General features: G+C 49.9%; 12 protein-coding genes across 12 annotated transcripts; 8 read left to right on the top strand and 4 right to left on the bottom strand.

The window, feature by feature from the left end:
- The first annotated feature begins 136 nt into the window (after positions 1-136).
- Positions 137-1,546, top strand: BJX68DRAFT_242103 (ubiquitin-conjugating enzyme E2). Its single transcript, XM_071040933.1, has 3 exons — positions 137-330; positions 391-470; positions 533-1,546. Exons 1-3 carry the CDS (start codon positions 304-306, stop codon positions 1,257-1,259), a joined length of 834 nt encoding a protein of 277 aa, XP_070896567.1. The 5' UTR covers positions 137-303; the 3' UTR covers positions 1,260-1,546.
- Positions 1,547-1,590: 44 nt separating this feature from the next.
- On the top strand, positions 1,591-3,261 carry BJX68DRAFT_133937 (holocytochrome c synthase CYC3). Its single transcript, XM_071036344.1, has 2 exons — positions 1,591-2,574; positions 2,640-3,261. The coding sequence occupies exons 1-2, from the start codon at positions 1,922-1,924 to the stop codon at positions 2,887-2,889; spliced, it is 903 nt and encodes a 300-aa protein (XP_070896566.1). The 5' UTR covers positions 1,591-1,921; the 3' UTR covers positions 2,890-3,261.
- A 22-nt stretch (positions 3,262-3,283) lies between these two features.
- Positions 3,284-5,923, bottom strand: BJX68DRAFT_134004 (ABC1 kinase family protein). The gene is made up of 3 exons (XM_071036346.1): positions 5,094-5,923; positions 3,689-5,037; positions 3,284-3,603 (listed from the first exon to the last, which is right to left on the bottom strand). The coding sequence occupies exons 1-3, from the start codon at positions 5,646-5,648 to the stop codon at positions 3,426-3,428; spliced, it is 2,082 nt and encodes a 693-aa protein (XP_070896565.1). The 5' UTR covers positions 5,649-5,923; the 3' UTR covers positions 3,284-3,425.
- BJX68DRAFT_133940 (uncharacterized protein) lies at positions 5,862-7,500 on the top strand. The gene is made up of 2 exons (XM_071036345.1): positions 5,862-6,516; positions 6,569-7,500. The coding sequence occupies exons 1-2, from the start codon at positions 6,199-6,201 to the stop codon at positions 7,433-7,435; spliced, it is 1,185 nt and encodes a 394-aa protein (XP_070896564.1). The 5' UTR covers positions 5,862-6,198; the 3' UTR covers positions 7,436-7,500.
- A 17-nt stretch (positions 7,501-7,517) lies between these two features.
- BJX68DRAFT_134011 (putative GTP binding protein) lies at positions 7,518-10,082 on the bottom strand. The gene is made up of 6 exons (XM_071036347.1): positions 9,584-10,082; positions 9,398-9,532; positions 9,218-9,337; positions 9,029-9,163; positions 7,761-8,974; positions 7,518-7,683 (listed from the first exon to the last, which is right to left on the bottom strand). The coding sequence occupies exons 1-6, from the start codon at positions 9,924-9,926 to the stop codon at positions 7,600-7,602; spliced, it is 2,031 nt and encodes a 676-aa protein (XP_070896563.1). The 5' UTR covers positions 9,927-10,082; the 3' UTR covers positions 7,518-7,599.
- A 277-nt stretch (positions 10,083-10,359) lies between these two features.
- On the top strand, positions 10,360-10,931 carry BJX68DRAFT_242096 (dolichol-phosphate mannosyltransferase subunit 3). Its single transcript, XM_071040932.1, has 2 exons — positions 10,360-10,513; positions 10,628-10,931. The coding sequence occupies exons 1-2, from the start codon at positions 10,385-10,387 to the stop codon at positions 10,787-10,789; spliced, it is 291 nt and encodes a 96-aa protein (XP_070896562.1). The 5' UTR covers positions 10,360-10,384; the 3' UTR covers positions 10,790-10,931.
- Positions 10,932-12,453, bottom strand: BJX68DRAFT_242093 (xanthine phosphoribosyltransferase). Its single transcript, XM_071040931.1, has 5 exons — positions 12,249-12,453; positions 11,979-12,085; positions 11,579-11,891; positions 11,409-11,521; positions 10,932-11,335 (listed from the first exon to the last, which is right to left on the bottom strand). The coding sequence occupies exons 1-5, from the start codon at positions 12,279-12,281 to the stop codon at positions 11,287-11,289; spliced, it is 615 nt and encodes a 204-aa protein (XP_070896561.1). The 5' UTR covers positions 12,282-12,453; the 3' UTR covers positions 10,932-11,286.
- Positions 12,454-12,732: 279 nt separating this feature from the next.
- BJX68DRAFT_256804 (putative C4-dicarboxylate transporter/malic acid transport protein) lies at positions 12,733-14,350 on the bottom strand (the record flags this gene model as incomplete). Its single annotated transcript, XM_071043235.1, has 4 exons — positions 12,733-13,078; positions 13,170-13,580; positions 13,635-13,950; positions 14,008-14,350. The coding sequence occupies 4 exons, from the start codon at positions 14,348-14,350 to the stop codon at positions 12,733-12,735; spliced, it is 1,416 nt and encodes a 471-aa protein (XP_070896560.1).
- Positions 14,351-15,008: 658 nt separating this feature from the next.
- BJX68DRAFT_133808 (SDR family oxidoreductase) lies at positions 15,009-16,353 on the top strand. Its single transcript, XM_071036342.1, has 6 exons — positions 15,009-15,198; positions 15,245-15,469; positions 15,526-15,533; positions 15,593-15,744; positions 15,794-15,888; positions 15,953-16,353. The coding sequence occupies exons 1-6, from the start codon at positions 15,161-15,163 to the stop codon at positions 16,320-16,322; spliced, it is 888 nt and encodes a 295-aa protein (XP_070896559.1). The 5' UTR covers positions 15,009-15,160; the 3' UTR covers positions 16,323-16,353.
- Positions 16,354-16,754: 401 nt separating this feature from the next.
- BJX68DRAFT_242081 (succinate--CoA ligase (GDP-forming) subunit beta) lies at positions 16,755-19,008 on the top strand. The gene is made up of 8 exons (XM_071040930.1): positions 16,755-16,948; positions 17,023-17,106; positions 17,169-17,241; positions 17,306-17,405; positions 17,479-18,024; positions 18,072-18,118; positions 18,187-18,479; positions 18,526-19,008. The coding sequence occupies exons 1-8, from the start codon at positions 16,895-16,897 to the stop codon at positions 18,658-18,660; spliced, it is 1,332 nt and encodes a 443-aa protein (XP_070896558.1). The 5' UTR covers positions 16,755-16,894; the 3' UTR covers positions 18,661-19,008.
- Positions 19,009-19,128: 120 nt separating this feature from the next.
- Positions 19,129-20,658, top strand: BJX68DRAFT_256801 (F-box domain protein; the record flags this gene model as incomplete). The annotated part of the gene is made up of 2 exons (XM_071043234.1): positions 19,129-19,745; positions 19,812-20,658. The coding sequence occupies 2 exons, from the start codon at positions 19,129-19,131 to the stop codon at positions 20,656-20,658; spliced, it is 1,464 nt and encodes a 487-aa protein (XP_070896557.1).
- A 789-nt stretch (positions 20,659-21,447) lies between these two features.
- Positions 21,448-24,015, top strand: BJX68DRAFT_133581 (HSF-type DNA-binding-domain-containing protein). Its single transcript, XM_071036341.1, has 6 exons — positions 21,448-22,091; positions 22,159-22,257; positions 22,315-22,382; positions 22,451-22,794; positions 22,848-22,917; positions 22,973-24,015. Exons 1-6 carry the CDS (start codon positions 21,733-21,735, stop codon positions 23,788-23,790), a joined length of 1,758 nt encoding a protein of 585 aa, XP_070896556.1. The 5' UTR covers positions 21,448-21,732; the 3' UTR covers positions 23,791-24,015.
- Positions 24,016-24,429: the final 414 nt, after the last annotated feature.

Here is a 24,429-nt window from a genome sequence, read left to right as displayed (position 1 = left end):
TGGCTATCGGGGTCACTTCTAACTCTTTGTCCGAGACCCCGTCGGATGAAGCAATCCCGCCTGTAGGTCACGTGCTGGGCCCTTTGCCTTCAAGGTTCAATCTGCCCGCCGTCAGCTTGCATGAAACTTGACAACAACAACCATTTCTCCCCCTCACCCCCTCTTCTGCTTCTTGCTTCTTTTCTTTCTGTGCGCTGTTAACTCTTCGCTCTCTCGAGTTTCACCATTATCTACGTCATTCTTTTCTACCCGACCCTTCAGCACCAACACATTGTTCCTGAACATATACTTCCAGCCCGCAAGATGGCCACAAAGGCAGCTTACAAGCGGGTGGGTGGGATCGATCGAATCTCGTTGATCGAAGAGCAGTCTGCTAACTCTTGTTAATAGCTGACCCGCGAGTATCAAAACATCCAAAAGAACCCTCCACCTTTTATCATTGCACACCCTTCAGAGTCAAACATACTCGAGTGCGTCTGGCACTCTCAATCACAATTTGCCTCTTGAAACAAACTGACAAACTTCTTTGTAGGTGGCATTACATCCTCACTGGCCCGCCCGGTACTCCATATGAAAATGGCCAGTACTGGGGCACTCTGATGTTCCCCCCCGAATACCCATTTGCGCCCCCTGCGATTCGCATGCACACCCAAAGCGGTCGATTCCAACCGTCCGCCCGCCTCTGTTTGAGCATTAGTGACTTTCATCCAAAGTCGTTCAACCCGGCGTGGGAGGTTTCGACAATTCTCATCGGACTCCTCTCCTTTATGACTAGCGAGGAAATGACCACCGGAAGCGTGAGCGCCTCTGAAGCGGAAAGACGAGTTCTTGCTGCACGCTCACGCTGGTGGAACTCGACTGGCGGAGGTACGCACATCAGCACCACTCCTGGCGTGACTCCCACTTCGAGGGGGATCAACAATGTGAAAGCGGGCGATGGAGGCCTAAAGTTTCGCACGGAATGGCCAGAGATAGACCAAGAGAACTGGAAGTGGCTCAAGGAAAATCGCATCGATACCGCGACTGGGCAATTAAGACCCGACCCAAATGCCGCATCAAACAAATGCTCTCCGGAAACTAGCGCACTCCGCAGACGTCCCAATGGCAGTGCCCCAGGTCTCGGAGCTGTCGTGGGAGGTGGCAATGCTGCACGAGAAGTCGGTCAATCCTGGCTTCAGCGCAACAAGGTCTGGGTCGGCCTTGCAGTCTTGTTTGGTTATGCCCTCATTTCAAGATTGGTGCAGGATGTCCAGCGTTGAGCGTCGCCATAAATATTTTCCCCTTGTTCTTCTTGTCATCATATTCAGGGCAGGCGCCTTTTCTATTTTCACTTTTCATTACTCAGCGAGACTACCATACGGTGCCTCTCTCTCCTTTGACTTTTGTTCTATACCGTTGGGAAGGGTTTATCGGGATGGCGTACCGAGAAGGGTGGCGTTTCTTGTTTTGCGATATTCACCAGGCTCCTCCAGGCTTATTCTCTTCCCCTACAAGTCGAGACTGTAGCTAGCAGTATTTCGTTGAAATTAAAATGATAAATCATAATACCTTGTATGTGAGTGTTGTACTCCGAATACGGTTGTATGACGCGGGAAAAAACGTTATCGGGGAGTACTAATAGTACGGGAATCTCCGATTAGATCATCGGTCCGCCAAAACTTTACCATTTTCTTTTTGCTCTTCTCATCCACCCTGTGCCCAAAAACCATCACACGCCAGTCTTCCTTCCTTTAATCACTTGCCAGAAACCCCTTCTATCTTCCTTTTTATCAGAATTTTCTCGTCATGGGCTGGTTTTGGGCGGATGCGCAGCCGAGTGCTCCGGCGCGCAATGTACCTGCACCATCTCTTGACTCTCCGGTACGAAAGAATCGAATTACTCAATCTCTAAAAGCTAATTCAACTGTAGCCAAGCTGTCCGATGCACGCATCAAACGACCCATTTCAACCTCAGACCTCTGGTTCTGAAATCCAGACTACTTGCCCCGTCCGATCATCAGACTCTCCATTCTTTGTGCCACCCAAATCCGCAGCCGGCCCCCCTCAAGCACCTGCAGCTCCAGAGAAACAACAATCTACACTATCTAAGCTCAACCCGTTGAACTACATGTTCGCGTCAATCTCGCAAGAACGGGCGCCAAATCAGACTCTGGATCTCCCCGTGGACCGCGAGCTTTCCACCATACCCAGAGGCGATTCAGAAGGGAACTGGGAGTACCCATCTCCGCAGCAAATGTACAACGCCATGCTGCGTAAGGGCTATACAGATACCCCGCAGGATGCTGTGGAGGCTATGGTTGCTGTTCACAACTTCTTGAATGAGGGCGCCTGGAATGAGATTGTTGGATGGGAGCGCGTCTTCTCTAGAGGTCTGTTGAATGGCTGGGGAAAGTGCCGACGCGGCGAAGAGAACCTTGCAATGGAACTGGCAAAGGAGGAATATTCTGAACAAAACGGGACTGCCCCTGCTACACCACCACCACGTCTTTTGAGGTTCCAAGGCCGGCCACAGGAACTGACGCCAAAGGCGCAGATTCTCCAGGCATTGGGTCGGCTGTATCCGGCGAAATTCGGGTAAGAATTAGCACTTTGGTTCTTGTGCTCTCCTTTGTGAGCTAACACTCGATCGTACACAACAGAACCAAACCACCATTCGACCGACATGATTGGTATGTGATGCGCGAGACGCCATCAGGTCCCAAGGAAGTCCGATACGTAATCGATTACTACTCTGGTCCTCCAGAACCAACTGGCGAGCCCGTCTTCTACCTCGATATCCGGCCCGCCTTGGATTCCCCTACCGCCGCCGTCGAGCGCTTAATGAGATGGGGTGGAGATGTATGGTGGCGCGCCAGCGGGGGTGATGTCCGAAACCAAAACCAAAACTGATTCCAACTGCTTAATTGATTTGCAGCAGTCTGATGTCAGCCTACTGATATTCTCCACTCTATTTTTGACATGGATCCAAATTAGCCGATCTATGTTTGAGTTTGAAGGTCTCACTTGCATTCGCATTCGCAATTACATTGTCTCTAGCTTGATGTTTGATGACAAGGGTTTATGGGAGTCATGGTTCTTCCTCGTCTGTTGGATGGGAGTTTTACTATTCGTCATCCTGTTTCAGGTATGTGTGTTATATTAGTTGTTGATTACTGTATATAATAGACTCTTGCGCATGTATTTTAGTCTTACCTGCTTGGTCTAACAGCAATAATTGGCATGCCATTTCACAGGTGTGGTTACTCTCTTTTGAGTTCTCTACATATTCAAAACAAGCAGTCAAGTAGAAATGGGAGACAGATGCTTGGAGAAATAGTACCAACCGCCCAACCTAACCACATATATACTAGTTAGTGTCATCAATGTACATTTCGGAGACGCTAAAAACAGTCTTTAGAAATTCTAATGCTATCTTGGCCGCGTTTCTAGATGTTGGGAGACAACAGGTCATATCTAACACAATTTTCGACACTCTCAATGCTCGCCTGCAGTAAGCCGCGGGCCTCGAGACCGACCCACACGCGCAACATCGAAGTATCGCCTGATCGGATCGTTTTCAGGAATGTAGCGTTGGATCCGAGTTTGCGCAGGATAGGGAGGGCACTATGCGGATTGGAGTTAGAAATGGTTGCTTTATCCGGCGAAAAGCACAAGGAGCGGTTCTAGGAGATTCAAAAAAGGAAAGTACCTCTTGAAGAGATCAAGGTTAGGATCCATGCTCCGGCCGATTCCCTCGAGGAGAAGTATTGAGATGACGACATTGACAAAGTCTCCCTCGAGGCGGACATGGTGGCGCCGGACCATGGATAGCACCTCGCCCAGAACATCGCCAATCTTGATGTTTCCGAGGGCAAATGTCCGGGACTTGACTCCGAGGACGAGATGCTGCATCCTCAGAGCAAAAATGTCTGGGTCGATGACTTCTTCGGGTTGGCGGCATCGTTCAACCATAAGCTCCCCTGCACGGTGACCGTCAAATTCGGCGACGGCTCGGAAGAGGTCCAAAAAGTTTCTGCGGTTGGTCTCGTTGAGTTCAGTGACGAGGCCCGTGTCAATGAAGATGAGCTGAGGCCTGTAGCCTTCTGCGCTGAGCTGATTCAGAGCCTTTTCCCATTCTTGCGGGTCCTTTTCATGCGGCCGCAACCGTGCAAGCACAGCTTCTGCCACGTCGACTTCTGCGGCCGTTGGCGCCTCGGATGCACGGCTGTGTTGTTTGTGGAGCGAAAGATCAAGCTCACTAGGTTGATAGAAGCGGACCATGATATTGCCTGGGTGCAGATCCGCGTGCACAAAATTATCAATCAAGAGCATGTGAAGAAAGGCATCCAAGCCTTCGTTTGCAATCTCATGCTGGTATACACCTCCTCCATTTTCTAAAAAGGTGGACAATGGGATGCCCTGCGCAAACTCCTCTACAAGAACCTCGCGGGTGCTGTAGTCGAGATACGGATATGGAAACCAGGCTGTCGTGCGAGACCTGAATTTCTCGCGGAATACTTTGAGATTTGTTGCTTCGATTCGAAGATCCAGTTGCAGTTTCATCATCTCCCCAAACTGGGCAACCTCGTCCGGGAATGATAACCAGTGCATGGTCGGAATAGCGTTGATCAACGAGGCAAAAAAGTGCATGATTCGTAGGTCCCTACGGATCAGCCGCTCGACGCGGGGATGCAGTACCTTGACAGCGACATATGAAGAGGGAACTCGCTGAGGAGTGCTCTTGACCAGCACGTCGACATTTTTTCGCAACTTGTTTCCTAAGCCCTCCTCGGGCCCAGAGGTACGTTGATTGTCTGCAAGATTGGCAAGGTTGGGCTTTAGCTTTGCCCTGTATACTTGTGCGATAGCGCCTACTCCTAGCGGCTCCTCGTTGAATTCCTCAAAGATATCTTCAAAAGGCATTCCGTGGAAAGCTTTGCGGATTGTCCGCTTGGTCTCATGCAGAGAATGCGCAGGAGCATTCGAGTGAAGAGAGGACATAGTGCTGCACATTTCCGGAGGGAATATATCAGTGCGCGACGCGGCCCATTGTCCGAGCTGTGGAAAAAGTTAGTCCAGCTTCGATTGAAGAAAATATATCTGGCGAAGCTTACCTTGATAAAGGCAGGACCTGCCCGCTCCATTGCCCTAACAAGAAAGCGATACCACCACAAAGTGCCTGTTCGTGTCCCGTCGCGGTCCTTGATGCGCTTCCCAAGCCATATCGTAGGCGCCGTCAGAATGACGGGTAAAAATATGACAACCAGATGGACGAAGCGGAAACCAGTGGCTATCGTATCATAAATGTAGTATGTCCAGCAAGCGAGAGCAGGGCTTTCAAGCCCCAAAGTCCCCTGTGTCTTTTCCAGAATGTCGTCTTTTATCTCTTGGCGCGAAGCTTCCAGCATTGTCCTCTCCCCGGTCTTGCCGTCCTCCTTGTTTTCTGCTAATTGCACAAATGCCCCTGGGGCCATGGCTGCGATAAGCACGGCCCCAATCCTCGGGGCCCGGCCCAGTCGAATTGGGCGTGAGCGTTGCGGACATGACGATCGAGATGTGAAGCGGCGGCAGCTCGGTGGCGGCGGCGACGGAGACAGGCGGAAGACAAGGCGTGGTGGGCTTTGACCACAAGTCGTATAGAACCGGCGAAGCGGGAGGGATAACCTCATGTTCTCACACGGCAAACATAAAATGCCATGGAGAAGGAGAGTGTAAGAGGGACGGAGTTAGCGGTTGGAAGCTGGAGTGTTGGCTCGGGATCTTTGAAGTTGAGAGGAGTGACTTCAATCCATTCGCATGTGGTCACAACGTCATCGTTCCTTCAGCACCATTTCAAGTTCAACAACAGCAGCAGCAGCAGCAGCAACTCGATCCTCAATGGGACTTTTATTGGGTCAATTCCTTCTAATGGAGTACTTCGAGGGCTAACATCACAGCGATCAACACCCTGGCCGCGCTGCTTGGTCATTGCTGCCCCCAGCCTCCCCAGGAATGTCAATAATCCGCCACAGGAGCATTCGAGCTTGTTTGCAGCTTCAATCCGCAGATCACGCTCCCGCGTGTGCATCTTCTGTGATTACTGCAACCGGAAATCTATGGCGCTTCTTGAGCAATGCCTCGGCGGTATCTCAGCGTCAATGATGGGCGGGATTGATAATAAAATAAAGCCAAGCCTCGCCAGATTGTTGAAATCTACTCTGGACCACAGTATGAAACATCATGGGCCACCTTCCAGATATCGAGTCGAGCGCTGAGCATGACGAGCCTTTGCAATGCCGGTCTTGGACAAACATGATTATATGGTGTGCAATAAGCTACTGCTGTATGCTCATAATCTTCATTATTGTTTGCTGTGTGCAGTTCGGCCTTGTTCAGTCCGGTCTTCTTCCTCTTTTTGTGCATGGGAGTTCTCCTGTTCTCTTTTACGCTTTTTCACAGAGTCATAACCACTTTCTTAAGCCCAAGGATGTTGAGATTATCGCATTGGTGCCTTTCCAAGAAGTCCAAGAAACAGAAATCCTCGACTGTTATTTGCAAGTAAGTATATACTTTCTGATATGAGCTTATATTGGCTGACCCCAGGGCTTAGAGAAACCTTGCATCCAACAAAGGTTTTCTCGACCAGGTTTTTTTTATACCACAGACAAACCATACGGAGAGCTTTGAATGGCTCATAACCACGGTCGAGGCAACGCCGTCCTACTCTATATCGAACAGGAATCTTCCAACCCATGAGCGACTTGACGCACTGTATGTTTGGATTGATGGCGCTGTATACCTGGAAGAACATACTATCCCGACCATGGTCAAAACCAAATTGGACCATCCCGACTCGCTGATTGTTTCAGCCAACGTTGTCAATCAGGGACCACTCGAAAAGCTACACAGTCACCCTTTGATTACTTCCTCGTATCATCTGGCCGACCAGGGCAGGCATACTCAAAAAGTATTTCGGACCTTGGGCTCAGCGGCTCCACAAGCCCAAGACAAGCTTTTTCAGAAGTCCAACCTGTTTCCAACTACTAATGACGACGAGTTCGACACCACGCCTATTGGCAAATCGATTTACGCAGAGGCTGGACCGGCCTTGTCCGACTGGAGAGTGAAAGCTCAGCAACATTACTCCTTTCTGTACCACCTCAAATGGGGAAACCTGTACCCTTACAAGTTCCCCATGTGGAGTAACCCAGTGAGACCTATCAGCACAAAATTCTTCTGCTTTATGGGCTATGACGCCGCAGGTGTCGAGTCGTTCATTCGAGCCAACGGTTTACTTGATAGGACTACCAAAGTACCTGACGAAGGGGGTCACCAAGTGAGGGATAACATCATTATAGATGGCAAGGGTGTAGTTGCTCATTACTCGTCCAAACAAGGCTTGGAGGGACTTGAAGGTACAGATGTGCTTCAGAGATACCGGGAATATGCTCGTGAGAACGTTTGCTCGAGATTATAGAATGAATTGTAAGAAAAGCAGTGCTATGTCGTCATTGAATCATGCTATATCACGACCCAAAAAGGCTGCACGCCTCATAGATATTTATTGAGATAGTAGTAACACGTAAGCCCGTATCTATCAGTTCTATCATGGGCATAATTCCTCCACCCTTGCTATCTCACTCACATTGCTTGAAGGTACTTTGCAACATGTGTACTTATCAGCTCCTGCAAGGCAGATTTCCAGGAATAACCGAGCGACTCGGGCTATAAAAGAGGTCATTCGTCAGTTCCACTCAAATTCGGCAAGCAACCTAAGAGAAACCAGGAATTAATCAACTCACCTCGCTCCTCAACAGCTCCTGAACAAGCACAACAATGTTATCCCTATCTTTACGCCACTGCAACTTCTCCGTCTCACTATCAGCCTCTCCGGGCTTTTCAACATTCAAAGCCTGCTCAATCAACGCAAATCCATCGATTTCTCCTAGACAGTACATAACTGCCTCGGCACCAGCATCGGTCGAAGCCATCAAGGCAAGAGCAAACCACCCTTCGCTCCGGACAACAGGCCACTGGGTCTGAGTGATCATGGCGCCGAGAGGAAGGGCTATGCCGCTGTGACGGGTGAGAAGCCCATCGAGCAGAAGCGCATCTTTTCTATCCTCTTGCTCACTGGATTTTGATTTGGGAACGAGGGTGCGGCATAGGGAGGCGACGATGCGGCCGATTTCAGTCTTGATTGGGGTGGAGTCGGCTCTTGTGAAGAGGGCGAGGAGGAGGGAGATGTAGGTTTGCTGGCTGCCGTCGCCATCTTCATTGGTTGAAGAGGGAGTGATCCTAGCTGGCTGGAGCAGGCGACTGATGTTCTCGACTGAGGAGATTATCAGCTGCCGGGCAATACTAGTTGCAGCGAGCTGAACTTGAGGGACGGTCTCATAGCGCCATAAGCGTGAGATGGCCGGGATGATTCCAGCGTCGACTAGGTACTCCCTATTATCACTGGCAATTGCCAGGTTCTTGACAAACCCAAGGGTAGAATGGAGGACTGCGCCTCTAGCGTTGTTGTTATTGAGAACTGCTATGAGCTCTACGTGAATTTTGAGGTCTCTGACCATGGCGATGCAAATCTTGTCAGAGCGCGCGAGGTTGCCGAGCATGACGCATGCGCATATCTGAAGCTCAGAATCAGTGCTGGTTAGCCAGCTTTTGAGTGTCTGCGAGAGGCGAGAATCTATTGGGTATAGCTCTGCGAATAGCGGCGAGCCTGACGTTTCTGCTAGTGCCTGGTTGATTTTCAGGCGTGATTGTGTAATGGATTGGGCATCTTCGACTGAGCTTGTGCGATTGAAGGATAGCGAATGTTCGAGCAAGGATACAACGTCAGGGAGCAGGTTTTTGGAAAGACAAATGTTCTGGAACCTATCGTTGTTAAGGTAGGCTGCGAGACAACTTGCAAGGCAGTTGAACTGGGATAGTTCGAGGTCAACGTCCTTGCCCAGTGCAAGTGCTGTCAGGAGAGAGAGAGTTCCTTCGGGAGAGTTGTTGATTCCTTGCTCTGGGCCAGTCAGCCAAAAAAAGAGATATCAAAAACAAGATGTATATGGCGCACCTTGTTCGCCTACCAGCTCTATCAACTCGTACACATATTCCAAAAGGCCGTCATTGTCCCGAAATGCGTCGTCTTTGATCAGCCTCAAAAGAATATACACTATCTTGTTTGCGGCTAATTGGGACTGAGCAGGCTCTACTTCACAGTTAGCCATCAATCAGCATACATGTAGCAGGTGGGATAAAGTACCAAAGTCCATGCACATGTTATATACAACAGGTATCACAACCTGGATGAGCTCTGACCGCAACAAATGCCGCAATATAGCCAAGGTATAGTTTTCCTTTACCACGATTTCCCGGTTCTCGTCTGAGTAAATAGTCAGCTTGACATATACTTTCAAGGTAACAGGCATGATCAGACACACACCCGTATCAGCGCAGGAATTCCCAATTAGCCTTAAGCTATGGAGAACCAGGCGACTATCTGTGGCGTCCTTGGAGGCTACAAGCCGAAGAAAGAAGCTCAAAATCCCCGCCTGGCCATACATAGCACGAAGTGATGCTATACGCGAGTTAGCGATGCAGATCTAGCGATGATGAGTTCAAGACTGACGGTTTCTACTCCCGTTAGCCAGAGCTTCTGTAGCCTGCACCAAGTACTGGGACTGGCAATCCCATAGTTTGGTTAAAACGCCCGGTACGCTTTTGAGAGCTACCGCATCGGGCAAAGACTCTTGTTCTTTTAGAGCATTCTGTATAGAAAGAAGTGATTCTTGCTGCTCATTGAGCGGTGACGACTGTGTCTGTGGGGGATCTAGACCAGGAGGTAGTTGGGCTGATTTGGGAAAGATCTCTTTGAGCGAAGGACAGGCCAAGCCCTCCGCATCTTGAGTAAGGGTGCTCAAGAGCGCGGTATTGGCCGTCTGAACTGGGGGCCCATCGTTGGTGATGCTCATCTTTTAAAACTATTCTCGCGCGATGGCGGGGAAGAGTTCTGTAACGGCTCCGTATGGTAGCCGTTTAACTTGGGCTACAAGAGATAAGGTATGTAGCAGGACAATAAGCCGGTCGTTTGGGCTGCGACTTATCTGGTGCAGCTGAGGGTGTTGACATTGACAAGAATGAATATAGACGAAGCTTTTATTATTGCAGGCATAGTTGAGGAGCATTTGTGGCCTGAGGCAACAAACTGGAGACCGTGCTCCGCGGTCAACCTCAGGAATCCGAGCAACCTTGTGTCCACTTGGACAAGTTCCTCCAGCCCCAGTCCCTCATTTGCGATAGTTCACCCTCCTTTCTTTTCAAATATCATCATTGATTTCCTGACCACGTTTTATACTCTAATCACCAACTTAATCCTCACAATGACGCGCGCCCAGCAGACCCTCTCCGTCCTCCTCCTCGTTTCCTCCGTATGCTATACCACACTGAAGTCAATCAAGAAATTCGAACCAGGCTAAACTCCGTTCACCAGCTCTATCTCTCCCTGTACCTCGGACTCGTCCCGATTAACGAGACCTTTCAGCGCGAAGTCATCCCAGTCGTACGTCTCAACTCGCCTCCTGTTTCCCGATCCCAATTCTCCGCCAAAATCACCTCGAACCACCAGCATGATGTCTATACATATTAAGCTAACATCCTGCTCGCAACCATTTAGCTCCCCTTTTATGCTCTCATATCCTTTGGATGCTATTTACTTGGCCGCCTGGGCGTTGCGATCCTTACCTTCAACGACGTTCCCGAGGCGCACAAGGAGTTGCAAGGGGAGATTGAGCAGGCCAGGGCTGAGCTGCGCAAGAAGAATGTAGATGTCGATTAAGTGGGTCGATGGATTGAGGATTCATAGAATATTCTACGTATAATAATTGCTCTACGATGAGGCTCTCTGGGGATCGGCCGGCGGAATTGGGACGGGAAGACGCGGTTTGTACGATATACTGCAATGTCAAGAACTTTGTCTTTGCGCGACGTTCTATATTTGAGACCCTTGCTACCTATCAGATGGAACATGATGGGTTTTCGGCATGCAATTTATTCGAGAAGCCACTCTCTCCTTCTTTCTCGTAAAAACAATTTATTCTAATCTTCTGGGATAGATTCGTCTTGAGAAGTGTGGTTGCTTTTATCTATCAAATTTTCATCAAAATGTCCGGTCGTGGAAATGATGGTCAGAATGTTTGACTCCGCCGAGCCAGAATGCAATCTTTCGCGCCGCTAGTTCTATTCGATGGCGATGGTGATGGCGGGCATCGCTCGGGAGAGGTATAAAGAGGTGTGGGAGCAAGAACGCAAAGCAAGGGAGCTTGGTGCGGGCGCTTAAACGAGAGGGTTTGCCTTGGCCAGAGCGTCGTGCTCATCGATATCCCTGTCGAAAGCAGTTAGATCGGATCATCAATATTTCTGATCATCTATATTCCAAAAATATACGGCAAACGTACTTGGCCTCCCAAGGATAGCAAATCCAGACATCCTCTGTAGTGACAGAAGCGTGGTAGCGGCCCGACTCCATCATATCCGCAGGCAGCTGTCCCTTCTTCGACTTATTCTTGTTCTGTTTTTTAGAAACAAGTTAGCTCGGTTCAATTTCTCGAGCTATGACTTGACGTACGTGTAGCACAAACACGAAGAAATTCGTCTTTTCGCCTTCGCGGCCAAGCTGCTTCTGCGCAATCTCAACATCCTTTTGCAGCTCTCGAACGGCATATTCCAGAGTTGTCCGTGTGTCATCAACCTCGTCGACGATGAGAATGTTCTTGCCAATGAGATTGGCCATTTCAAGAGAGCTCAAGTCCAGCCATTGTGTACGAGTGACCTTTGTGCCAGGGACTTCCTCGGGATCACCGCGGCCGAGGTCCTCATATAATGAGAGGCCGATGGCCTGGATAGGAATGTTGGGGTCGCCAGGGCGCTTCAGGAAAGATCTGGGATATCGAATACTGTCAGAAAAACCGTGGGTTCGACCTTTTTCCTAGGCTGATCTTTTTATCCTAGGCTGCATTCGTACATACCGGAGAATGCGAGCAGGGACATAACCGCCTCCGCCGATGGCGATCATCAGGTTGGGATGGAAGGCGTTCAAGATTTGGTCAGCGGACGTTTGGCATAGCTTGTGGACCTGAAAGAGCCGGGTTGTTAGATAAACTGTTCGAATTTGTGGATGAAAAGTCAAGATCCACTGGGTGCACGGATGCCTGCGCGATCGATCTGCAGAGGTCTGTGTCCTGCAAGGACTCTACACCTTGCAGAGCGAAAAGCTGCAGGCACAGACTCTGGCATACCTGGTTGTATGTGACATAGACTTTTTGAGGCATGATGGGCGATAAGAAGCTGCGGGACAGCGCGATAAGATCGAGGAGACGATAAGATTTTTGGAGTAAAAGTAGGCGACTTGAGACTGGAGATCTCCCGACAGGTATAAAGGTAAAGTGATTAACAATAGTCAAGGGGAAAAAAATAGCACACGAGGGGTAAGAAAAAAAAAAAAAGCTCTTCAAATGCCGCGCCCTGGATAAGGTTCCATGTGGTACGAAGTACCCGGAGCATGGATTGGACCGTCGCAAAACTTACTGTGGGTCTCAAGCCCTGGGCGTCGGAGTCCTCCGACTACTATACTACAACTACCTCCCCTGGAGTATATGATACTATCGATCCTCTCATCCCTATTTCGACTGCTTGCTACGCTCGCTTCGCCTTTGGTTTTCTCACTCTGCTGCGCAATAATCTGGGTATCTATATGTGCAACGCAAGACCTTCAAAATCAACTCACTCCGGCGAATCGCCAAGCGCCTCTGGCCGAATCTCCTTGATGTCAAACCCGCCTTCGTCTTTATCCTCTCCCTTTTGCGGCCAGAGTATATGGCGGAAGATAATAGCTCGAACCATCATATACACAACAAATGCATACATCAGCAAGAGCGCGACAACCATGACACATCCAATGATCAGGATCGGCTTGCAGGAGAATGCGTTGCCAATGGCAAACGTCGATGTGATTAGCGCGGTGTTTGGGAATACAAACGAGAACCAGCCCATTGTAAATATCATCCGTCCGGGGCCAATTGCCGATACGTGTGCAAAGCTTGCGATGAAAAAGAAGAATATTGCTAGGCTATGAGGTGTTAGCAGGTTGAAAGTGAGGGGGGCTCTGAGAGTGGGAAAAAAAAGTTCGGGAGTGCGCAATGTTGAAATGGCCAACTTACCCCCACAGCCATAACGAGGCGAAATTGACGACAATTTTCAAGACATTCGCAGCTAGCGTGCCGTCGCCCATGAAATCATCGGGAAAGCACCTGTTTGCCTGCGCGGCCATGGTCACAATCCCCGTGACAGTAAAGGCGCTGGGCCCAACAGACACAAACATTCCGGGTCGGATGTTTTCTCTCGGGAGTTTCTGGGACATTAGTCTGTAGATAAAGGCCGAGTATACCATTAGTGACACCAGGAATCCCACGCCTTGGATGGTTGTACCCCCGACAATGATCGGCAACGTGCGGGATGGTTCGAGTTTGGAGCTTAGAATGCCGGCGTGAGGGCCAATGACCAGCATGGGATAAGCCGGAAAAATCCAGATGGGAGTCATTTGAGCGATTGTAAAAGTTTGCGTTGACCACCTGCAGACACAGATTAGCTTCATTATCCACTTTGGTTGGTAGCTTTTGACTAACAACAAAAGGTAGATCCCTGCTGAAGAAATGACGGCCAGGGCAGCGTCAACCCAGAAAAGAATGTTGACGGCGTTTGTAAGCCAGGGCCCAGCGTTGTCAGTGCCGTATTGCGAAACATTAATCAGGATAGTCCCAAACGAGACAACCGACGCTGGGACAAACAAAGACTCTGTAGGATGCAACAATGATGCCTTGAAAGTATATGGAAATAAATAGAATCTTGTGAGCAATAAAGCCCAGATTATAAGATAGAAAACAATGTTGGCGAGGAAGAAGATGATGCCAATGGTTTCCAAGCCTCGAAACCTATAAGGGACTATTCAACATCAGGATCATACACACGGTTTCGGTATACACGGTTTCCAGTACTTACTGTTGTATATAACATTGGCAATCCCGCCGGTAGCCATTGTCAATGTAAAGAACGCCCAGGTAAAGTGACGTATCCGCTTCTTCCAATTGAGTTTACCAGCAGTAACCTCGGATATGGATCTGGACAGATCCTCCGAGTCCGGTTGTTCATTATGTGCGCGACTTTGTTGGCTGTACAAAGACTCTAGGGCCGACGAATGTGCTTCGCGCACCCGTGAAGCCGCCGGTTGGAGTGCAGCGCTGGAAGTTGACAGGTCTCTCAGTGTATCCTCGATTGTTGGAGTACGGTGTCCTTCGGCAGGCGATATCAAATGCCTGGGAGGCGGAGGAAGTTGTAGATGCATGATGATAACTCCAAGCAAAGACCGCTGGGACTACCGAGCCCTTTCAATCATCCCTGGACTTTTCCTTTGCCGTCCACAGGCTATTATTTGGTCAGAAACACAAATACCGCTGCTGCCCTGTCGACTGGCCGATTACCCGTGAGCCCCGCTTGATTTCTCAGAGTTCGTGCCCAATCAAGTTGGCCAGACTTGTTCGTCTGGGGTCGGGTTGCCGGTAACCGGGACGCGGGTAGTCTAAGCCATGGAACAATCGCATTTAAGAACATTTTAGACCATGATACCGATTATTATCCACGAGAAAACCAAGGTCTTGCAGCAGATGACGAGTCTGACGACATTTCTGAGAGTGATCTGCACAATGGTCCCTTTCTTTTCAATGGTCGAAACTTGACCGGACCACTTTTAAGGCTGTTGTTGCCTTGGAGGTCCAGCCTTGATGGGCATAGTCTGGCTTGGAGGGTGTTTTGTGGCGTCACTTGGCGTGGCATCAAATGTGATTCGATCATATGGTGAGCCTGCGAAGCAAGTTGCAACCTTGGAACGTGATTCCGATGAGTAAAGCTGAGGAGTGGTAACTAAGTGAGGAGTTTCAACTGTTATTGCCCCCACCCAACTTCCCCATGTGCCACGGCCGCCTGCCAAGGCTTCGGTGGAGCACCAGTCTCAAGAGACTGAGGCTTATCGAGTTACAAAAAACGTCTACTATTAATCAAAAAAATACGGAGCGAGCCAGGCGCATTTTACGGCAGCTCCGTCCGGCCAAACGATTCCCCTGGGCTTGATCAACCTGGCCGCAGAGTAATTATCAGAATGGCCAACGATTCACAAAAGTCGGTGCTGATCACAGGGTAAGTTGCTGGTTGCGATTTCATGAACTACTACTGAGTGTTACAGCTGCTCGCCTGGTGGAATCGGAAACGCCCTCGCTCGCGAGTTTCATAAACATGGGTTGCGCGTATTTGCGACAGCACGAGATGCAGAATCGATAAGAGACCTCGCAGCCTTGGGAGTTGAAACCCTGAGCCTGACGGTAGATGATGAGGAGAGCGTCCAGCGGTGTCTCGCAGAGGTGAAGGAAAGACTGGGTGATAAGGGATTGGACTATTTGGTGAACAATGCGTGAGTTGCTGCTACTTTTAAGCAACAAATTTTTATCTGAGCTGACTGTTTTCTAGGGGTCGCAGTATGTTTCATCGAGAGAGGGAGAGAGAGAGGCTGTCCATGTTGCTCACTACGCTATAGATTACACCGTTCCTGCTTTGGAAGTGGACCTTGCAGAAGTTCGCGCAACCTTTGAAACAAACTTTGTTGCGATAGTCAACATCTGCAAGACTTTTGTCCCGTTACTCATCAAGGCAAAGGGTACGATTGTACAGATTGGGTCCGTTGCTGGAGTAAGTACCATATTATCAAAGGTCGCTGTCCACTACCTGACTTGTCTAGATTATCCCGTACGTCTTTGGTTCGATCTATAATGCATCCAAGGCGGCTCTGCACTCGTACAGCGATACGCTGCGGGTAGAGCTGGCCCCATTTGGGTACGGGAAGTTATGCATCACACTTGTTTCTAGCGCAACCGACTAACAAAAGGTCTTCTGCCAGTGTCAATGTCACTACCGTAGTGACTGGGGGCGTTGAATCGCGTATTGCGCGCACCAAGCGTACGCTACGACCCGATTCGGTCTATGCCCCAATCGATGACCAGTATACTCGCCGAGTGACACATAGCCAAGACGGCGCAATGCCTCACGCTGCATATGCTCAGAGTGTCGTCGCACAAGTCTTGTACGGGCCCGCACCGTGGCGCTGGCTCTGGCCTTGGGCACAGGGCCGAAAGAGCTGGGTCTGGGAAGGTAACAAGAGCTGGGTGGTTTGGTTTTTCATGGCAGGTTGGGCATGGACAGGGTTTTTCCACGGCATCATGGCTCGGATGTTTGGACTGAACAGATTGAAGAGAATCCTTGGGAACTGATGGCACTTGAGCAAGTCGGGGGCGCAGCGAGCAAGAGCAAGAAATCTGTAGACAGGTCTATTTACAGCTTTGCGAGAAATGAGCTTCTCCAAAACAAAACTTGGTGTTGATCGTGTATGGTGTCACTATCCATGCTCACGCCGTGTAAAGTATTTGCCGTGAAAATCAGCGTGTATCCGCGGTTGGAATGTCGTTGGCCTATACACGACTCGAGCATGAAGGATCTGCATGGCTTCGCGAGGAGTTACCGCGCCTCGAACTGATTCAAAAAGTTGATATTGTATAATCCATCGATGCAAAATTCAAAAGTTGATGTTTCCATGCTTGTCGCGTTCGGGGGTATTCGCGTCGGAAAAGAGATACGGCGCGCCATAGCAACCATCTTAGTCATCTATGCCGAAGTGAAAAAGACAATATCATCCCGAAGCGTATCCGGCCCCAAAAGGCAAGCTATATTCCCCTGTCACTCAACCAAGGCTCCCGTTGCTGATCGCCGGAGGTCGCTCTTTTCCAGTCAACTTTTATCATCAACCTCTTCTTTTATTCTTTTCCCCCTCTCCCCTCCATCCGCCATGTTCAAGCTAGCCCGCACTCGGCCGTTCACGGCGGCTCTCAGAGCTGCGACGGTATGATCTTCCCAGATTCCGCTTCTACTGCTCTTTTTGTGATCAGTGGTAGCTAACACTAGCTTACTTGATAGGAGTCGTCCATGCGCACGCGTGTCGCTCAGCAACAGAGAAACCTTTCCATCCACGAATACCTTTCTGCCAACTTGCTCAAATCAGTACGTGTACAGAACAACGCGGGCGAGATTCTAGCCTAATTGACTTTTTTTTTTTTGCACAGTATGGCGTTGGAGTTCCCAAGGGTGAAGTCGCTCGGTCAGCTGAGGAGGCTGAGGCTGTCGCCAAATCGCTCGGTATATACTCGAACCCTTGCTGGGTAATATCTCAATGGGACGTACTAAGACCCCAGTTTTGCAGGTAACGATGATATGGTGATCAAGGCTCAGGTCCTTGCTGGTGGTCGTGGAAAGGGTCACTTTGACAACGGTCTAAAGGGTGGTGTGCGTGTCATCTACTCGTGAGTGAATTGATCCAAATGAAGTTCCTCTCAATTTAGTTCTCTGGCTGATTTGGCGCTTCACTTCACACAGCCCTACCGAGGCCAAGATGTTTGCTGGCCAGATGATCGGACAGAAGCTCATTACCAAGCAAACCGGCGCTGCTGGCCGCCTTTGCAACTCTGTGTACATTGTTGAGCGCAAATTCGCTCGCCGCGAATTCTACCTTGCCGTCCTCATGGACCGCCAGACTCAGAGCCCCGTCATTGTCGCCTCGTCCCAAGGTGGCATGGACATTGAGGCCGTTGCCAAGGAGAACCCCGAAGCCATCATCACCACTCCTATCGATATCAAAGTCGGTGTAACAGATGCCATTGCAACCAAGATTGCTACCGAGCTCGGCTTCTCTGAACAGTGCGTCGACGAGGCCAGGCAGACCATCCAGAACCTTTACAGGGCATTCATGGACACCGACGCTACCCAGATTGAAATCAACCCTCTGTCCGAGACTTCTGACCACCAGGTTCTCGCCATGGATGCCAAGCTTAGCTTTGATGACAACGCCGAGTTCCGCCAAAAGGAGATCTTCTCATGGAGAGACACCACCCAGGAAGATGCCGATGAGGTCAAGGCCGCCGAGTATGTAACTGCAAAGGTCAATGCGAAAACCAACTAATGCGTGACAGGCACGGCCTGAACTTTATCAAGCTTGATGGAGATATTGGATGCTTGGGTCAGTAATGATTGGCTGCTATTGTAGTGGTTGAGACGCTGTGGTTTGTATACTAACCATATTTCTAGTCAACGGTGCTGGTCTCGCCATGGCTACCATGGATATCATCAAGCTCAACGGCGGCAGCCCCGCCAACTTCCTTGACGTTGGTGGCGGTGCTACGCCCGCTGCCATCAAGACGGCCTTTGAGCTCATCACCAGCGATCCCAAGGTGTCGGCCATTTTTGTCAACATCTTTGGTGGTATTGTACGCTGCGATGCCATTGCTCAGGGCTTGATCAATGTTGTGCACGAGATGGACCTGCGCACTCCCATCATTGCTCGTCTGCAGGGTACCAATATGGAGCAGGCTCACAAGCTGGTACGTCATTGTTTTTAAAAGTGTGGATAGAGCTAACAAGGTTTAGATCAACGAATCCGGCCTCAAGATCTTCTCAATTGAGGATCTCCAGAGTGCTGCGGAAAAGTCCGTTCAGTTCAGCAAGGTCGTCAAGATGGCCCGCGAGATCGACGTGGGTGTCGAATTCACTCTTGGTATCTAAGCTCCGCGTGGATTTTTCTTTTGTCTTGTCAACTGTCCGATTGCTTCATCTCTCTTTCTTAGTGAACCGGGTGCTTCGCAGAAATTGACTGGAATCAGCTGAGGAAGGACATTTATATCTAAATATGACGCTAACCAAGTCCTACTGCCCACAGAATAATCGGTCCAGGTACACCGAAACAGTGGGTAGGAGAGGCCTAATCGGGAGGGAAAGTCCGAGTGGAGGTCCAGGGAATCTATAATAGAGTGCATTTAAAGTTTTGTACATCGTTTTCGTTTCTGTAACTTTCCCTGGTGTCATTTCTTAGTTACCTTTCCCTAGTGTCAATGTATTCAATCTCTTTGTGGATGTTGGAGTGGCAGCCAAAACTTTTCCCTTGCACTTACAAGTCAAAGATGTCACGGGAGTGGAATTCTTTGACTTCCCGCTGATCAAATCCGACCCTCCTGCCCATTGTCGATGCCTGCCATGGATTCTGATATACAAGAAATCGTCACTCGCTTCACGCAGCTAAGCACCAAGACAGCTCGGCATTCAGCAATCCATCAAGTGATTGACCAGTTAAATCCTTATGAATGGCGAGATGTCAAGGAGCGCATCAACGCGAGATCATTTCAAAAGGATATCCTCGGTGCGCTACCATTAGAAATCGCCGTACAAATTACTCAGTCTCTCAATCTGGCTGAAATGCATCTTCTCCGACGGGTATCCAGAAGATGGCACGATGTTCTGGGTTCCAAGGCAGCCTGTGACGCAACATATCGACAATATACTGGGAACAACTTTGACCATCTCGATACGGACTTTATATCTAAATTTGCGCGGTATTCAGAGCATAGGCTTTGCATAGAACGTGGAGATCCACGCAATCTGTCTCGGATCGTACTACCCTCTATAACTGATGAGGAGCTATTGACACTCGACTACTCGGATGGCCAATTTGCGTGGACAACTGATTATGGCACCGCCATTGTCGTTTACAACTTGATCACTGGAGGGAAACAGCGGTACTGCACCAAGAACCGCGAAAGGCTCAAGATGGTCCGTCTTTCGCAATCTACAGTAGCTGCAATCACAGCTCATGGGTCAGTCTTGTTTTTTTTTTTTTTTTCCCCTTCAAAGCTCGACAGACTGCTGATAATACGATGTAGGTACTGCCACGTTTGGAGTACTCTGACAGACGAAGTGCACTACAGCGTCCGTTTACCGAATACAGATATATCCCATTTCAGCCTTGCCGGTTCCAGAATAGCACTATGCTTTAACACAGCCGGCGATGTCAACGATTTTGTCATGCATTACGATCTAGAGTCACAAACCAGCCATAGGTTACCTCGAGAACAAGTAGAGGGCTTACTGTTGATAGCGCTGCATCCGGCCAGCCGCTTGACCATGGTCTCTCTTGGGCTGGTAGATGCACGGGGGTCTCGCCAACTTTGCGTCACTGACTATCAACTACATGCTGACGGAGGTGCTTCGGCAGGTCGCATCTACAGAGCACCACTTCCTAGTGACCGCCCACTATATAATACACATGTTGCAAAAGACTTGCAGCTCAACTACCGGAATCGCCTGGGCATTCTCTATGCTTGGCTCGGATCAGGGGAAGAAGAAAGGGAGCAACTCATTTTGCCAGTCTCGTACGATCCTCAAACAGGCAGCACTTGTGTACACATTCTACACGGGAATCAGGTTTCTTCTCCACCGTGCATGGCCAGCGTCGACAAGGATATTCTCTATTATGTTGCAAATGATGAGGGCAAGCAGAGCATCCGGATTTCCAATGCCGACGCTGCGACGCATTATACTTCAAAAAGCATGCCCCTTGGTTTACCCAGGGAGCCGTCTCCGCGCCTCTTCTCCCATGGCCACCGCGTGCTAACCGGGGATTCAAACTTTGTTTCCATGCTTGATGCTACCAGTACGCGAGTGTGGCCTTTTCACGCAGACCGTACTCAATCTCCTTGCATGGAGGAGCACGAGGTGGACGCTGGGTAGACTGGTAGGAGATGAAGTAATTCTTCCCTATAAATTCCAGTGTATATAACGGGGGTAGGAATGGGATTCAGGTTCCAGATTCAAGATTGTCGTCGTTATAGCTATCCAAGAGAATCAAAGTGGGTGCTAGTGAAAGTCTAGGTTAGGTCGATTTTTGAGATGGGGGGGTTGATTAATATGTTTTGTTTAGTGCAGTTTCCTCCTTCAGGTCTGTTGCACCTCGAACTCAACCGACATCTGTCATTAACGAGTATTTTGTATTTTGTATATTGAGATCATTTAACCCCACCCTGTTCGTTTCAACAAAAAAGATAGAAGGCGTGATTTCAACTCGGATTCGCGCGTCCCCCATTCGTCTGGCTGTCCCCAAGCTTCTGGACCCAGTGACGGACATCGGCCCCATGCGAGGCTAGAGCTGTTATTTGGCGACGAGCAGTTCTCTGCAGATCTGATATTGACAACTCGCTCGCCACCTCCAACGGACTGAACCGTTGGTTCCTCATTGCCTCCTCCCCGCAAAGCTCCGTCGCATTCCTGTCTGGAGCACGGCCGACAGCAAATTTGACTGTTCGCGCGGAGGAGCTCTCAGAACAGAGGTCCCAGGATCTGGGAAGACTATATGAAACATCTATTCAAACAGGACCAGGAGCGCTTACCATTGGCAAAGTTGCCGAAAGAGTTGAAAAGAGTTGAAAAGACTTTCGGCAACCATTTTTAACATCGGACGCCAATTGATTATTGGACTCGCCATGACTCGGGAAGCGGAGACACTTGTGAGTTGATCAGCGCCTGCTTGGCCCAGACAAGTCCTGGCCATTTACTATCGGCTCTTGTCGACGCGGGAGGTTCTTCCTACGTTTTTGCTGCCTCTTCTTCTTCAACCTTCCCGTTTGTTCTCCTACAGTATTATTTCTGTCAATTCGTGGATCCTCTCCCCGCAGCAGATTTCGTCAGCCCATCCTTGCAGAACCAGATCGAGCAGAAGGAAAAAATTTCGCCGTCCTGGTCTAGGTTTCTTTCCCCGCCTGCGGCGTGCGGCCGTTGTCGCCCTTTACCCCTGTTCCGCCGCGCGAGATGAGCAGTCTTGCCGAACTTCCATCGAGAGGTATTGTCGCTTCTGGTGCTGCCGATGCGCCGGGCAGGACACGGAAGCTTCCTGTTCTCTTGTCATCCGTCCCCTCCTCCAGTCCATCGACGAGCGATTCGATGGAAGTCACTCCGCCTTCTCCGGCCGCCATCACAGGTGGCACACATCCCGTTCATGGCACGCCCGACAGTGACCGAGCGGGCGCAAACACCACGACGACTTCCAATGGCTCTCCTGGTACCGGAAATCCTAGCAATCATGCGACTCATACCCAGGCTATTGGGGCTGCTGCTGCGGCCCAGCAACCCAAAGTTGTTCAGACTGCGTTTATCCATAAACTGTACAAGTATGAAATTTACTTTTGAGTTGCAAACGTTGCTGGAATAGAACCTTTGCTGATTCAGTACCAACAGTATGTTGGAGGACCAGAGCATCCAACATTTGATTTCCTGGTCCAACACGAATGACAGTTTCGTCATGTCTCCTACCTCGGAATTCTCTAAAGTGCTTGCGTTTGTGCTTCGCCCGTTGCAAGCGCCGGAGTAGTCACTAATGCGACCACTCTCTAGTCAATACTTTAAACACACGAATATTTCTTCGTTTGTGAGGCAGCTGAACATGTATGGCTTTCATAAAGGTACGCAATCGTGATACGAAACTTGCCTGGCATCGCTAAAAAGTCCCTTTTTTTTTCCCACTCGTTAGTGAGCGACGTTTTTCATACTGGCTCCCCCGACTCGGCTCTGTGGGAATTTAAACACGGAAATGGGAATTTCAAACGAGGCGACCTCGTCGGGCTGCGGGAAATCAAGCGACGAGCATCGCGCCATGCTTTGATCCACCGAGACTCATTCCCCGGCCACAAGGCCGTCCCGTCCCAACCAGGTACGCCGGCGGAGCCCGTCCCCGATGCTACCGAAGCGCGATTGATGAACCTGGAACACCTGCTGTACGACATGCATAATCGCCTCAACCGGGCCGAGGAGGGCAATGCAGCGCTCAATTCCAGATGCCAGGCTATGGCAGAGAGTATGAGCAGATGTTATCATGTGAGCTGAGATTTTGAGTTCCGAAACCAAACGTACGTAAATAACATTTGCAGTGGACGTATTCTATATCCCGGTTTTTGCAAGGAGTGATACCCGATCGTGAGAGTGCTCTATATCGAGATGGTAAGTATATTCCAAGAAAAAACAAGTAAGAGAAACACAGCTGACCAATCTTCAGTAACCAGTATGCAAGCAGAGCTGGAAAAACATCTCGACTCTGTGCGGGCTCTCGAACACCCTCCGGATATGTATCTTTCTGTCCGACACCCTCATGTGCCAAGCGTCGCTATAGAGCCAGGTCCGCCTTTATCACCCCGACAAATGCCACAAGACGATAGCCGTCGACCGTCAATGGCAGATCGCCCAAATAATAATACTATGATTCGACCGCCGGTACCCGCTCACTTGTCTGTTTCGCCTCGCCGTTATGGCTCAATTGGTGCGGCAAATTCGCCCCCCAACTACAGTCGACCCCAGGTCCCAACAGTCGTTACCCCGCAACCTCCAGTCCCACATCCTCTTTCATCCGTGTCTTCTCCTCCAGGGCCCAACCTGGCACGCCGACATACTTCAGCAGACATCCGCCAGCACGGCTGGCCGCCACCTGGTGTATCTCCGTTCCCACCTGGCCAAGCGCCGCCCTCGCATGCACCTCCTGGTCCTTGGTCTCCATCCCCGCATCGGACACAACAAGCGTCCAGCGATCAACAAGTGCGGGATGTATTAGCTCAGTATGAGATGGGAGCGCCACGGCGCTTCCAGGACACCTCGCGGCATGCAACACCTCCGCTAAATCCTGATCAGCAACCGGGACCCACAGACAACGGATGGGGGCTTGGCGGGCCTAGGTACCCTCGCCACGAATCTTCGTTACCTGCTACTCGCCGATCCAGCATGGCAAGCAATGTTCATTCTCTACTCAATCCGGCCGACACGGCGGAAAGACCTGATGAGGAGCATGCGGCCGAAGATCGGAAACGGAAGCGGCTGGAGTAAAGCAACACTACTCCAGGAGTTTGGAAGCGTCCCTGGTTCTAGTTGGGAAATAATCGAAAAGAACAATATATTTGGTGGCTTTGGCCACCTACGCTTACACCAGGGTCTAAAAAGACCCTCCTTCATTTTTTTATTACTACTACTGCTACAACATATTGCGGAGCGTGCCGTTTCTTATACTTTGATCAAGTGTACAATCTCTGTGGCGTGGATTTTCTGGATATCACATGGGCTCGCTCAAGAGGACTGCATCACATTTCTTTTCCTAGTCTTGCATCGCTCTCCTTTCTATTTCCTTTTTTCTATCAAGGGTCTCACTGGCTTGGCGTATAGGTGCCCGATGGGCTCGAGCGCATCAGACAGATTTATGTATGGTGGCATAGGCGCGAATTCTTTTTCCTTTTCTTTTTTTTGGCTTCAAGACAGCTAGCTTTCTCAACCCGGCTTCACTTATTTCAGCATCTTATACCCCCACTGAGTGGAACCGAGAGTGTTGAAATCGATAAAGAAATCAAAAGAGTGGGCATGCCACATGCGGCGACTGTGGGGTATTTTAGTTAGGTAGGCATGTACAAGGCATATTAGCCAGGAGGTTTGCAGGTGAAAAAGTGCAATTTGGCGGGTTGTTGTTGGGTGGTT

This window comes from Aspergillus pseudodeflectus, assembly GCF_044049435.1.
Source record: "Aspergillus pseudodeflectus strain CBS 756.74 chromosome Unknown BJX68scaffold_37, whole genome shotgun sequence".
Classification (NCBI taxonomy): domain Eukaryota; kingdom Fungi; phylum Ascomycota; class Eurotiomycetes; order Eurotiales; family Aspergillaceae; genus Aspergillus; species Aspergillus pseudodeflectus.
Note: the sequence above shows the minus strand (reverse complement) of the source record. Positions and strands in the feature narration are given on the sequence as shown.

Excerpts from the sequence above, each read along its gene's own strand:
- BJX68DRAFT_242103 (XM_071040933.1), top strand. The coding sequence starts at position 304 with ATGGCCACAAAGGCAGCTTACAAGCGG. Across the intron at positions 331-390 it reads CAAAGGCAGCTTACAAGCGG|CTGACCCGCGAGTATCAAAA; the intron begins GTGGGTGGGATC and ends TCTTGTTAATAG. Across the intron at positions 471-532 it reads TCAGAGTCAAACATACTCGA|GTGGCATTACATCCTCACTG; the intron begins GTGCGTCTGGCA and ends ACTTCTTTGTAG.
- BJX68DRAFT_242093 (XM_071040931.1), bottom strand. The coding sequence starts at position 12,281 with ATGCCTCAAAAAGTCTATGTCACATACAACCAG. Across the intron at positions 11,522-11,578 it reads TCTTCGTGTTTGTGCTACAC|AACAAGAATAAGTCGAAGAA; the intron begins GTACGTCAAGTC and ends TCTAAAAAACAG. Across the intron at positions 11,336-11,408 it reads TGCTATCCTTGGGAGGCCAA|GGATATCGATGAGCACGACG; the intron begins GTACGTTTGCCG and ends TGCTTTCGACAG.
- BJX68DRAFT_134011 (XM_071036347.1), bottom strand. The coding sequence starts at position 9,926 with ATGAGCATCACCAACGATGGGCCCCCAGTTCAGACGGCCAATACCGCG. Across the intron at positions 9,533-9,583 it reads GGCTAACGGGAGTAGAAACC|CATCACTTCGTGCTATGTAT; the intron begins GTCAGTCTTGAA and ends ACTCGCGTATAG. Across the intron at positions 7,684-7,760 it reads AGGAGCTGTTGAGGAGCGAG|CCCGAGTCGCTCGGTTATTC; the intron begins GTGAGTTGATTA and ends CCTCTTTTATAG.
- BJX68DRAFT_133808 (XM_071036342.1), top strand. The coding sequence starts at position 15,161 with ATGGCCAACGATTCACAAAAGTCGGTGCTGATCACAGG. Across the intron at positions 15,199-15,244 it reads AAGTCGGTGCTGATCACAGG|CTGCTCGCCTGGTGGAATCG; the intron begins GTAAGTTGCTGG and ends TGAGTGTTACAG. Across the intron at positions 15,745-15,793 it reads AGATTGGGTCCGTTGCTGGA|ATTATCCCGTACGTCTTTGG; the intron begins GTAAGTACCATA and ends TGACTTGTCTAG.
- BJX68DRAFT_133940 (XM_071036345.1), top strand. The coding sequence starts at position 6,199 with ATGGGCCACCTTCCAGATATCGAGTCGAGCGCTGAGCATGACGAGCCT. Across the intron at positions 6,517-6,568 it reads TCCTCGACTGTTATTTGCAA|AGAAACCTTGCATCCAACAA; the intron begins GTAAGTATATAC and ends CCCAGGGCTTAG.
- BJX68DRAFT_134004 (XM_071036346.1), bottom strand. The coding sequence starts at position 5,648 with ATGAGGTTATCCCTCCCGCTTCGCCGGTTCTATACGACTTGTGGTCAA. Across the intron at positions 5,038-5,093 it reads CAGGTCCTGCCTTTATCAAG|CTCGGACAATGGGCCGCGTC; the intron begins GTAAGCTTCGCC and ends CTTTTTCCACAG. Across the intron at positions 3,604-3,688 it reads AACCTTGATCTCTTCAAGAG|TGCCCTCCCTATCCTGCGCA; the intron begins GTACTTTCCTTT and ends CAATCCGCATAG.
- BJX68DRAFT_133581 (XM_071036341.1), top strand. The coding sequence starts at position 21,733 with ATGAGCAGTCTTGCCGAACTTCCATCGAGAGGTATTGTCGCTTCTGGT. Across the intron at positions 22,092-22,158 it reads TTTATCCATAAACTGTACAA|TATGTTGGAGGACCAGAGCA; the intron begins GTATGAAATTTA and ends CAGTACCAACAG. Across the intron at positions 22,383-22,450 it reads CATGTATGGCTTTCATAAAG|TGAGCGACGTTTTTCATACT; the intron begins GTACGCAATCGT and ends CCCACTCGTTAG.
- BJX68DRAFT_133937 (XM_071036344.1), top strand. The coding sequence starts at position 1,922 with ATGCACGCATCAAACGACCCATTTCAACCTCAGACCTCTGGTTCTGAA. Across the intron at positions 2,575-2,639 it reads CTGTATCCGGCGAAATTCGG|AACCAAACCACCATTCGACC; the intron begins GTAAGAATTAGC and ends CGTACACAACAG.
- BJX68DRAFT_242081 (XM_071040930.1), top strand. The coding sequence starts at position 16,895 with ATGTTCAAGCTAGCCCGCACTCGGCCGTTCACGGCGGCTCTCAGAGCT. Across the intron at positions 18,119-18,186 it reads TGGAGATATTGGATGCTTGG|TCAACGGTGCTGGTCTCGCC; the intron begins GTCAGTAATGAT and ends CCATATTTCTAG. Across the intron at positions 18,480-18,525 it reads TGGAGCAGGCTCACAAGCTG|ATCAACGAATCCGGCCTCAA; the intron begins GTACGTCATTGT and ends AACAAGGTTTAG.
- BJX68DRAFT_242096 (XM_071040932.1), top strand. The coding sequence starts at position 10,385 with ATGCTATACCACACTGAAGTCAATCAAGAAATTCGAACCAGGCTAAAC. Across the intron at positions 10,514-10,627 it reads AGCGCGAAGTCATCCCAGTC|CTCCCCTTTTATGCTCTCAT; the intron begins GTACGTCTCAAC and ends GCAACCATTTAG.